The sequence below is a fragment of the Manis pentadactyla genome, chromosome 3 (assembly GCF_030020395.1).
Source record: "Manis pentadactyla isolate mManPen7 chromosome 3, mManPen7.hap1, whole genome shotgun sequence".
In the NCBI taxonomy this organism is placed as follows: domain Eukaryota; kingdom Metazoa; phylum Chordata; class Mammalia; order Pholidota; family Manidae; genus Manis; species Manis pentadactyla.
In genome coordinates, this window is record NC_080021.1 from 172,262,400 (window position 1) to 172,274,769 (window position 12,370).

At 34.8% G+C, this 12,370-nt stretch overlaps 1 protein-coding gene across 6 annotated transcripts in view; it reads left to right on the forward strand.

Annotated features, from left to right (window-relative positions):
• DENND4C (DENN domain containing 4C) overlaps window positions 1–12,370 on the forward strand; it is a 120,615-nt gene that overhangs the window by 14,817 nt on the left and 93,428 nt on the right. For 4 of the 6 annotated variants that reach the window (XM_036888034.2, XM_036887994.2, XM_036888026.2 and 1 more), the window contains one exon: window positions 11,164–11,268. The exons of the other annotated variants lie outside the window; for them this stretch is intronic. In XM_036888034.2, coding sequence (XP_036743929.2) covers window positions 11,205–11,268 — 64 coding nt within the window. In that variant the 5' untranslated portion in view covers window positions 11,164–11,204. The remainder of the gene's footprint in view (window positions 1–11,163; window positions 11,269–12,370) is intronic. 6 annotated transcript variants of the gene reach the window in all.

The following is a 12,370-nucleotide window of genomic DNA, read 5'->3' on the forward strand; positions in this document are numbered from 1 at the left end:
AAACATAGGCAAAAACCTCTTAGACATAAACATGAGTGACCTCTTCTTGAACATATCTCCCCAGGCAAGGAAAACAACAGCAAAATTGAGTAAGTGGGACTATATTAAGCTGAAAAGCTTCTGTACAGCAAAAGACACCATTAATAGAACAAAAAGGAACCCTACAGTATGGGAGAATATATTTGAAAATGACACATCCGATAAAGGCTTGACGTCCAGAATATATAAAGAGCTCACACGCCTCAACAAACAAAAAACCAAAAACAAATAACCCAATTAAAAAGTGGGCAGAGGAACTGAACAGACAGTTCTCCAAAAAAGAAATACAGATGGCCAACAGACACATGAAAAGATGCTCCACATCGCTAATTATCAGAGAAATGCAAATTAAAACTACAATGAGGTATCACCTCACACCAGTAAGGATGGCTGCCATCCAAAAGATAAACAACAACAAATGTTGGCAAGGCTGTGGAGAAAGGGGAACCCTCCTACACTGCTGGTGGGAATGTAAGTTAGTTCAACCATTGTGGAAAGCAGTATGGAGCTACATCAAAATGCTCAAAACAGACTTACCATTTGACCTAGGAATTGCTCTCCTAGGAATTTACCCTAAGAATGCAGCAATCAAGTATGAGAAAGATCAGTGCACCCCTATGTTTATCGCAGCACTATTTACAATAGCCAAGAATTGGAAGCAACCTAAATGTCCATCGATAGATGAATGGATAAAGAAGATGTGGTACATATACACAATGGAATACTACTCAGCCATAAGAAAAGGGCAAATCCAACCATTTGCAGCAACATGGATGGAGCTGGAGGGTATTATGCTCAGTGAAACAAACCAAACGGAGAAAGAGAAATACCAAATGATTTTACTCATCTGTGGAATATAAGAACAAAGGAAAAACTGAAGGAACAAAACAGCAGCAGAATCACGGAACTCAAGAATGGACTAACAGGTACCAAAGGGAAAGGGACTGGGGAGGATGGGTGGGTAGGGAGGGATAAGGGGGGGGGAGAAGTAGGGGGGTATTAGGATTAGCATGCATGGGGGGGTAGGAGAAAAGGGAGGGCTGTACAATGCAGAGAAGGCAAGTAGTGATTCTACATTTTGCTATGCTGATGGACAGTGACTGTAAAGGGGTTTATAGGGGGGACCTGGTATAGGGGAGAGCCTAGTAAACATAATATTCATCATGTAAGTGTAGATTAGTGATACCAAAAACAAAGGAAAAAAAAAAAAAAAAAAAAGGTCAGTTCCTGTGTGGTAACCTCCAATGAGTTCTACACAAGGGTATAAAGGGCATATAAAAGTGTAGGCAAAGGGTCTGTTTGTGTTTATACAGAGGATCAAAGCCTATTTGGGCTACCCCGAAAATGAACTAAGATACAATATGAAAAAGAACTTCCAACATCAGCACTCTCTGGAAGACTCATGCCAGAAGATGATCATCAAAAACCCCAGCAAAGATCCACGCACTGCTACAGCTGTAGATGCACTCATCCCACCAGTTCCTGGACTTGCCATGGGAATGAAGAAGGAGATATCTAAGCTGGCCTGTGCATGCAGTAAACAACAAATTTGACTGGATCTGTACTGTTGGAACATAATGCATGTTCATAATGCATGAGCAAAACCGAAAGTTTCTGTGATGACTGCCCTTGTACTGTTCACTATGTAACTTATTCATTATGTAAGAATTTGTTCTCCATGTAAGAACTTGTTTGTTATGCCTCAGAAGATTGGAGACTGACGAAAATTAGGCTTGGGGTGGATTAATGATTGTGCATTGAGCATTGACTCCCCTATACAGAATTTTATTGTTGTTAACAACCGTTTGATCAATAAATATGAGAGATGCCCTCACAAACAAACAAACAAACAACAACAACAACCAAAAGTACACACTTCCAATGGTAAAATAAATAAGTAACTGGAATGTAATGTATAGCATAAGGAATATAGTCAAGATATTGTAACAGCTTGGTATGGTGATAGCTGGTACCTAGAATTGTCCTGTATATAAATGTTGAATCAGTATGTTGTACACCTGAAACTAATGTAATGTAATACTGTGTGTCAACTACCCTTCAATAAAAAATAATTATCTACAAAAAGAAAAAAAAGAAATTGAAATTTTCAAATTTTGAAAATTCTTCATAATAAAAAGCTGGTGGAAAATCATCAGATGAAAATTCTGGCACTGTAAAAGACAGTAACTAAAATTAAGAACTTAATGGATCGGGTTCACAAGCAGATTCGACAGAACAGGTGAAAAAAACTAGTGAACTGAAAGAAAAGTTAAAAAATAAATTATCCAGACTAAAGCACAGAGAGAAAAAAGGTTAAGAAATATGGGAATGAGTATATGAGACATGATGAAAAGTTCTAATAGATGTAACTGTAGTCCCAGGGAGGAGAAGGAAATCATAGCAGAAACAATATATAAAGATACAACAGCTGACAATTTCCTAAAACTGACCTTAAACATCAAACATTCTAGAAGCAATATGGGCACCAAGAAGGAAAAGCAATAGAAAGAAAATCACACTTAGGAACACATAGTAAAATTGCTAAAAAGAGGAGCACAAACTCTTAAAAGCAATAGAGTATTAATTTCAAAAGAGCAACTCATCTTCCACTTCTCAACAGAAAGTGGAAGTCTTAAGACAATCGAATAATATCTTTAAAGAACTCAAAGAAAATAATTTACTGACCTAAATTCTATACCCAGTAAAAATACTCTTCAAAAATGGAGGTGAAATAAAGATATTTTTGAACAAACAAACATCAAGAGAATTTATCATCAGCAGAACTGCACTAAAGCAAATACTAAAAAAGGAGTTCTTGCAGGAAAAGAATAAGAATCCCAGAGAGAAAAAAGTAAATCCACTAAGAATGTAGATCAATGGAAAGGGCTGAATCTCAAGAGTTATATAACCCAATAAAAGTCATGTCTTCTGGAGTTTAAAATACACAGGGAAACTACCTTTTATAAGCACAACACAAAGGCAGAAGGGTAATAAATGGTGTTAAAGTATTCCAAGATCCTTGCATTGTCCAGGAAGTGATAATCAAATCAAACTTAAAAAAGCATGTTGCAATCTCTAGGAAATTAGGAGAAGAATATATAACTAACAAGTTCATAGGATAAATGAAATAATAAAAAATAATTGCTCCAAAAGAAGGCAGGAGAGAAAATGGCATAGACCAGATGGAACAAATAAAAAACACAAAATGAAAAGATTTAATCTGAAAATATGTTATACTTAATGCAAATGGACTAAACATTTAATAAAAAGAAAAATTATCTTACTGGATCAAAAACAAAAGTATAAGCCACTTAGAAAAGAGCACCTTAAACATAAGGATGCAGAGAAGATGAAAATTAAAGGATGAAAGATACGTAAAAAGTAACAATAAAATGAACTGGATCTTTAAAAAAAAAAAAAGAAATAGTCAAAGTGTCATCCAACATGGCTGTTCATTTTGCATTCCTGTCAGCAGTGAGTGAAAGTTCCTCTTCTGCATCCTCATCAGCATTTGGTATTGTCAGTTTTTTTTTTAAAAATAATTTCAGCCATTCTAATAGGTGCATATTGATATCTGGTTATTTCAGTTGTCATTTCTCTAATGACTAATGATGTTGAGCATTTTCTCATGAACATATTTGCCATATGTACATCTTCTTTGGTTAGGCATATGTTGAGATCTTTTGCCCATTTCTTATTGGTTTGTTTTCTTACTGTCAAGTTCTAAGAGTTTTTTGTATATTTTGGATACCAATCCTTACCAGATATGTGTTTTGCAAGTATTTTCTCACACTTTGTGGCTTGTCTTTTCATTCTCTTATCAGTGTCTTTCACAGAGCAGAAATTTTTAATGAAGTCTACTTTACCAGTTTCCTTATTTCATGGATTGTGCTTTTGGTGTTGTATCTAAAATAAAAACTCATCACCAAACCCAAAACCTTTAGATTTTCTCCTGTGTTTTCTTCTAGAAGTGTTACAGTGTTACATTTTTTATTGAGGTCTGTGATCTGTCTTGAGTTACTTTTTGTAGAAGGTGTAAGGTCTCAGTCGGATTTTTTTTTTTCCTGCACATGGTCAGTTTTTCCACCATTATTGGTTGAAAGTCTGTCTTTTCTCTATTGAATTTCCTTTACTTTGTTAAAGGTCAGTCAGTCATCATTTTACTTTTACTGCATTTGTCTTTATATTTATTTCAAACAGGTTTCCTCTAGGTAACTGAGAGTTGATTTTATTTTTTTATGTAGTCTAATTTCTGTCTTTTAATAAGAGTGTTTAGACCACTTGAAAATTTTTCAAATAGGTTTTATTAAGATGCAATTTATGCACCATAAAATCCAGCCATTTAAGTGTACAATTCCATGGTTCTCAGTGTATTTACAGTTTTACAACCATCAGTGTAATCTAATTTAGAGCATTTTCATCACCTCAGTAAGAAACTTTATGTCCTGTATCCAGTCCCCCTTTTCCCATACCTCAGCCCTAGGCAACCACTGATGTATTTTCTGTCATTATGGATTTGCCTATTCTGGACATTTCATATAAATGAAATCATAAATATGTGTTTTTTTGTGTCTGGCTTCTTTCATTTAGGATAATGTTTTTGAGATTCATATTGTATGAGTACTTCATTTAAAAAAAATTGTGGCAAAATTCATATAGCATTAAATTCACCATTTTTAACAACTTAAAAATGTACAATTTAGTGTCATTTAGTACATTCAGAGTGTTATGCAGCCATTACCACGGTCTGGTTCCAGAATGTTCTCGTCACCCAGAAGGAAACCTTTTCCTTTAAGCAGCTACTCCCCATTCTCTCTTCCCCCTGCCCCTGGCAACCAGCAGTCAGAATGCTTTCTCTGTGGATTTGCCTGTCTAGGATATTTCCTGTTAGTGGAATCATATAATGTGTTACTTTTTGTTTTTATTGAGGTAAAATTGGTATGTAAGTTTCATGTGTATAACATAATAATTTATTTTTGTGTACACTACAAAGTGATCACAGTAAGTCTAGTTACTATCCATCACTGTACAGTTGATCCCCTTTACCCATTTTGCCTTCCTCCCAACTGTCTTCTCTCATAACCACTAATCTGTTCTCTTTATCTGTGAGTTTTCTTTTATTTGTTCATTTGTTTTATCTTTTAGGTTTCACATGTAAATGAAATCATCAGTATTTGTCTTTCTGTGCCTGACTTAATTCATTTAGCGTAATACCCTCAAGATCCATCAATGTTGTCACAAATGGCAAGATTTCTTATTTGTGGCTGAGTAGTATTCCATTGCATACAATTTCTTCATCCATTCATCCACCAATGAACATTTTAGGTTGCTTCCATGTTTTGGCAATTGTAATAATACTGCAGTGAACATAGAGGTGCATGTATCTTTTTGAGTTAGTGTTTTTGGTTTCTTCAGATGAATAGAATACCCAGAAGTGAAATAAGCTGGATTATGGTAGTTCTATTTTTAATTTTTTGAGGAACCCCCATAATGTTTTCCATAATGGCTGCACCAATTTATATGCCCACCAAGAGTGTATACACAGTTTCCCTTTTTTCCACACCTCTCCAACACTCGTCATTTCTTGTCTTTTTGATAATAGCCATTCTAACAGATGTGAGGTGATAACTCATTATGGTTTTGATTTGCATTTCCCTGATGATTAGTGATGTTGAACATCTTTTCTGTGCCCACTGGCCAATATGTGACTTTTGTGCCTTTCACTTAGCATAATGCTTCCAAGGTTCAGGCATGTTATAGCATGTAGTAGTACTTCATTCCTTTTTATGGCTAATAACATACTGCATGGACATACCACATTTTGTGTATTGACCCATGATTTGATGGACATTTTTGTTGTTTTTATGTTTTGGTTATTTTGAGTAGTGCTACTATGAACATTTGTATACAGATTTTTATATGGACATGTTATATCATTTGTCATGGTAGACAACCTGAATTTAGTGAAATTATTGATATGGTTGGGTTTGAATCTGTTATATTGCTGTTTGTTTTTAATTTGTTCTATTTGTTCTTTGTTCTCTTTTAGATTTGAGTATATTTTAATATTCCATTTATTTTCACATTGGCTTATTAGCTATATATATATATGTTTTAAGTGTTGCCTTAGGGTTTATAATATCCGTCTTTAACACGCCACAGACTACCTTCAAGTAGTAGTATACTATTTCATGTATAACCTAAAACCCTTAATTTGGTACATTTCCACTCTTCCATTTTTTCTTGTTATTAAAGAGAAAAAAATATTGGTTCTGTATTGTTGGGTTATTACGAGTATGAAATCAGTTAATACATGTAAAATAGTTTGAACATAACAATGAGAGATTCTTGAGTCTGTAGCCCACAGGTTTCTTTTCTAACCTGCCTCAGATAGGCACTGCCATGGTCATACCTGAGACTGTTGGTTCTCAATTCTGACTGTACATTTCAATTATCTGGGCAGCTTAAGGAAATATTGATGGTAGTGTGCCACCCTTAGAAATTCTTATTTTATTGGTCTGATATTTTTTTTAAAAGTGTTCTACTTGGCTTCAGTGTGCACTGTGGAGAATCATTACTCTAGACTTTATCACCATAATCTGTAACTTAAGCTATTTTAAGCATCTAACTCTGATTTTCATCTCCTCTTTTTTCAGCTCATACTCTAGTACTCTATTTTGACATTTCTTGGACTCCATTGAGACCTCCAGCCCATTAGTCACACCACTTTTTCACTATCCATCATCCCCCAAATATAGTAAATTTTTTTGTACCCAATTATTGATTTGCTGATTAAGAATTATCAACTCTCTTGTTTTCCTCTTCTTTTACTGTAATCAGGGGAAAATATCAGCCCTGATTAAACTCAGTTCTTTGCCAACTCTGCTTCCTTGAACCTGAGTAGCTGAGTGTGACTGGAGAAGACAAACAACAGTGTTGACAGTCTTACTTTAAATTAATGACCACAGATATCACTGTGCCCTCACGATTACCTAGTTGCTTTGCTCTTCTACTTTCAGTACTAATGTCTTTTTCTTCCTTATTTTTAGCTACATATACATATGTACATGCCAACCCCTCCATCTGTGCTGTGGCCTTTGGGCTCCTACAGGATTTTGCTTCTTTTTGGAATTATCCTTTCTCTTCTCTGCATCATCTTTCTTCCCTGCTGAATCACTTTTGTAAGCATACAAACAAGCTGTACCATCTCAGTACTCTCTCCCTGTCTTTCTCACACACACACACACACACACACACACACACGGGTGTGCACCTTTCATTCTCATTTATTGCAAAATTTGTCAAAAAGAATTGCTTATACTCACTGTCTCTACTTTGCATTTTCTCTCCAGTTCACTTGAGGCTGGCTCTTCTTCACCCCCATCAACTAAAACCACTCTTGCTGATATTTTCAATCTTAAAGTTATTCTACTTCTCATAACATTTGACATAGCTGGTCAATCCCAGTATTTTGAAAAAGCTCATTTGATTTTCTGAATGCTATACCATCCTGATTCTTTTCTGGTTTATGGCAGTTATTCTTAGTCTTGTTTTCTAGCTTTTCTTCCCTTACCTCTAAAAGTTAGAGTGTCCAAGACTTTGACCATATACTTAAAACCATCATTAATTTGCTGTTGACTCCAGCCTTGATATCTTTATCAAACCCTACATTATACTGGATGACCTTTTCCACTTGAGTATTTTGGTTTATTTTCTCAAACCTTTCCTTTCCTCAGACTTTACCATCTCAATATATGGCACCACCATTTACCCACTTGTTTAGGCCATAAACTGGACATCATTTTTACTTTCTCTTGTTCCCTCATACCTCCAATCCAGCAATAGCAGTTTAATCTTTCAACTGTATTTCAAATCTTGCCATTTCTTGTCATTCCCACTCCTTTGCCTTACGGTAAGCCATTATTATCTTGCTTCTGGACAATTGCTATTGCTTCCTGCTTCTACTCCTTTCTCCCTCTAGTCTGTTTATACCAGTTAGTGTTTTTTAAAGACATAAATAACATCACTGTCATCCAGAGGCTGCTAGAGGTTTTCTATAACACTTAGAATAAAACCCAGAGACTTTACCTTAGCTTAAAAGATCCTATGTGATTTCTCTTTTAGCTGACCTCATCTCCCCATATTTCTTTAAGCTCTGGAGCCATAGCAGTCTTGCTGTTCCATAAAGATCAGTTATTTACTTGCCTTGAGACTTTTTATTCTTACTTTCTTCCTGTTTGGAATGTTCTTTATCATCATACAATTTACTCCTTCATATCACTTAAAAACCTGTGCTCAGATCTTCCTTCCTTCCTTTTTCAAAGAGGTCTTCCCTGATTGCACTACAAAAATAAACCTTCCCATTACTGCTTTCTTTCCCTCTGTCTTGCTTTATTTTTCTTCACAGCACTTATGCTTTCTGAAATTATTTATTTACAAGTCTATTCTTGTTTACTGATTATTTCCCAGCTGTAATGTAGGTTCCATAAAGACAGGGCATTCTTATTTTCACTGCTTTAACCTCCATCATTTAGAACAATGTCTTGGGCTCAACCATAGGTTACTAATATACCAGTAATGATTGTTTAGCAAATACAAGAGCTCCTTCCCTTTAGCCACAAAACTGTAAAACACTTATAACTCAAACAAACAATGTACAAGAACTGGATGAAGAAAATCATGAAACTTAAAGGCTTTTTTAAAAAAGAGACCTAAATAAAATGGAGAACAATAACTTAGGAGAACTAAATATTGTAATGATGCCCATTCTCCTTAAATAATCTGTGTTTTAGAGCAGTTACAGAGATCTCATTACCCCCTTCCTCCGGCCTGATAAGCTTAGATGAATAAGCCTGGAAAGTCTTAAAAAAGGGTGAAGAACGAAATTTATCTACAAGATAAAAAAATATACAGAACTATTATAATTAACAATGGGTTGTACTATATTGGAAATTGACTTATGAAACAAAGTAGGGGTTAGATTTTATAGGATTTTATAGGATTTTAGTATGTGATGATAGAAAAGAATTATTCAGTAAGTTAACCTTTCCTTAGGAAGTAGATGACATGGTTATAAAGTTTATTCTATGTAGAGCATTTGTAAAGCAGTGATACTCATTAGGTATATTTGAGTTGTGAGAGCTCTTTACTCTTAAGGTTAGGGATCTAGTTAACTATGCCCTTAGGGTTACCTTCTGTAGTATAAAATATTTCCCTCATTCCTGGTCAGCTTAATTTTTTGATCTGATAGTATGTTTATGTCTCTTCCTTTTAACTTACTACTTCCACTATGTATTTAATACTGAAATAAACTTAACAGAATTTCTTTTAAACTAACACTGAATAGACTGCATAAGATGCTGAAATGCTTGAAGTGTGTACATTTTGCTGCTTTTGCTATCTGTTGTAGCTCTTCATGGCTGGTTCTTGGCTGTATATGAATTCATGAGGTTGCCAGAAGGCTGGTTTTCAGAAACTTGTGAGGTTTTATTTTACTTCCTTACTTTGTGTTCAGTCAATAAAATTCAGGAATAATAATTCAGCTTTGAAGGAAAACAGGAAAAAGGTCCGTGGGGAAAAACTTTTGATGCTGAAATTGTTCCCAGTTTGGCCAGTGAGACTCATCAAAGGTCCTTTTGGTAAGAGGACCTCAGGTAGTCTGTGAGTGGTGCTTTCTTTCTGTGTAGGATGTTCGAGGTGTATCTTGGGCTTTTCTTTCCTGGCCTTGGAATTGGTCACTTCTCCAAGGAACTCTAAGACCTTTTGGTGGAGAATGGCTCTAAGAAGCAAAGATTAAGGCCTGAATGTTTGTTGCTGGTGGTATGTTACAGATTTGGGGTTTTCTCTTTAGTAGATTGGAGGAGGAGATACACACACGTTCTTTTTTTATTAAAGTATCATTGGTGTACAATCTTATGTTGGTTTCAGGTCTACAACACAGTGGTTCAACAGCTGCCCATGTTATTAAATCCTCACCCCATCTAGTGCAGTCACTGTCAACGTAGAAGGATGTTACAGAATCATTGACTATATTTTCCTTGCTGTACTGCCGTCCCAGTGACCATCTTATATGTCATTGCAAATTATTGGATACATACTTGTAAACAGCTTATTGAAGTATAATTCAGCCACCACAGAATTCACCCATTTAAAAGTATACAATTCACTTTAAAAAAAATTAAGGTATCATTGATATACAGCCTTATGAAGGTTTCACATGAGCAACATTGTGGTTTCAACATTCACCCGTATTATCGTCCACCCCTGCATCCCATTGCAGTCACTGTCCATCAGTGTAGTAAGATGCTATAGACATTACTTGTGTTCTCCATGCTATACTGCCTTCCCTGTGACTGTGTTGGATTCACTGGTTTTTAGTGTACTCACAGATTGCTGAACCAACACCACAATTATAGTCAGTTTCAATTTCATCACCCCAAAAGAAACCCTATACCATTAGCAGCCACCCCCCATTTCCCTCACCACCCAGCCCTAGGCAAGCTACAATTCTTTCTCTTTCTCTGTGTATATATACCTATTCTGGACATTTCATATAAACGGAATTATACTGTGGTTTAATTTTGTGACTTTTCTGACTGACTGCTACCACTTAGTATGTTTTCAGTTTTCATCCATGTTGTAGCATGTATAAGTACTTAATTCCTTTTTATTCTGAATGATAGTCCATTGTATAGATGTAGTACATTTTATTTATCTCTTCATCAGTTGATAGATAATTCGGTTGTTTCCATTTTTGTCTGTTATCAGTAAAGTTGACACACTTAAAAATTTTATTTTTGAATTATTTTAGGTTTACAGAAAAGTTGAAAATAGTGTAGAGAGGTTCTGTATTGCTCTGTGGTTAACATTTTACATTACCATAGTACGTTTGTCAAAACTAAGACATCAATGTTCTTACGTTGCTATTCACTATAAATGCAGATTTTATTTTAATTTCACTAGTTTTTACATTAATGTCCTGTTCTGTTCTGTGATCCAGTTCAAGGTACCACAGTGCATTCAGTATATATATATTTTAAAATACTGATGCCTCTAATTCCATTCTATGTAATACAGAGATTCTTACTTCTCCAATCCCATATTTATATCTCCCTTTTCTCATAGCAAGAACTCTGACTTGCAACAATTGTTCAGTCATAGAGTACATGCAGAATAATTTCAGAATTGCTACAACCATACCACTGTACAAAACAAGCCTTCTAAGTAAAGGTCAGTATTTCTTTTCAGTTCTTCATGTTAAAGTAACTTGTTCAAAAGTTATTTGGGTTAGTTCTTTTTTCATTTCCTTCTATCTAATTATATTTTCAATTTGATAGACAAGTACGTTCATTGACTCACGTATCTTTAAAGCTGAAGTGTAAAGTATTTAACCAAGTCAGTATTTTTTGAAATGAAATTTAGAAATTGTTCTTCTCTAGCCTTCAACCTTCAGAGTGAATATGCTCTGCTTAAGTGTTTTGTTTGAACTTACTAGTGTTTAAGAATATTGCCAGTATTTTTAAAACCTGCAGATTTACATAAAAATCTTCTTTGTAGCTTCTCTTAAAAAGGCAAAAAAGAAGTCTGGTTTTGCCAAGTCCACTTGGCAACAATTGGATGAATTCTGACAAGTAGTGGCTGCCTGTGCTCTCTAGTTCCCACGAGTCTTATGTCCTGCCTGACCCCTTTAGGCATTTGTGTTTGCAACCCTCCTTTACAAATCTTTCAGTGGCAGGTGCAACAGTAGAGAACTGCACTGCTCTGTGTTCTGGAAGAGGACATATTTTATCAGAAATGGCTTAACTATTTCAATTTTGTAGTGTCATGACCCAGCCAGCATAATTGTTGTTGGTAATGCTCTCAAAATGAAATCACCATGGGCCTATTTTAAGTTGGTTAAATGTAACAAATAATTTTGATAAAACTGTATTTTCTTTGTAGTTTAAACAAAGTTCATTCATTCTCCATGGTTTGGAACACCAAGGAAAACAGGTATTTTTGAAGTTTTAAAAATACCTTTTTGTTAAAGTGATAGAAATTGTATAAACTACAGTTAGCCTTGTAAATATAAGTTAATAACATCTTCTTACTATTAACAGCATTTATTTATTTAAAGGTATGCTGTTCATAAGCAGTAAGTGGAATGAAATTGATTCTGAAAGATAAACTATAGTTGGAAAATGAAATTTAATTACTAAACTATATGTCTTAAGTTTTTTTCAAAATTAAATTTTTTTGTTAATATGGACCCATTTTTACCAGCGATAAAGAAGGTCATTATGTAATGATAAAGGTGTCAGCTAATCAAAAGGTCATAACAATTCTAAATGTT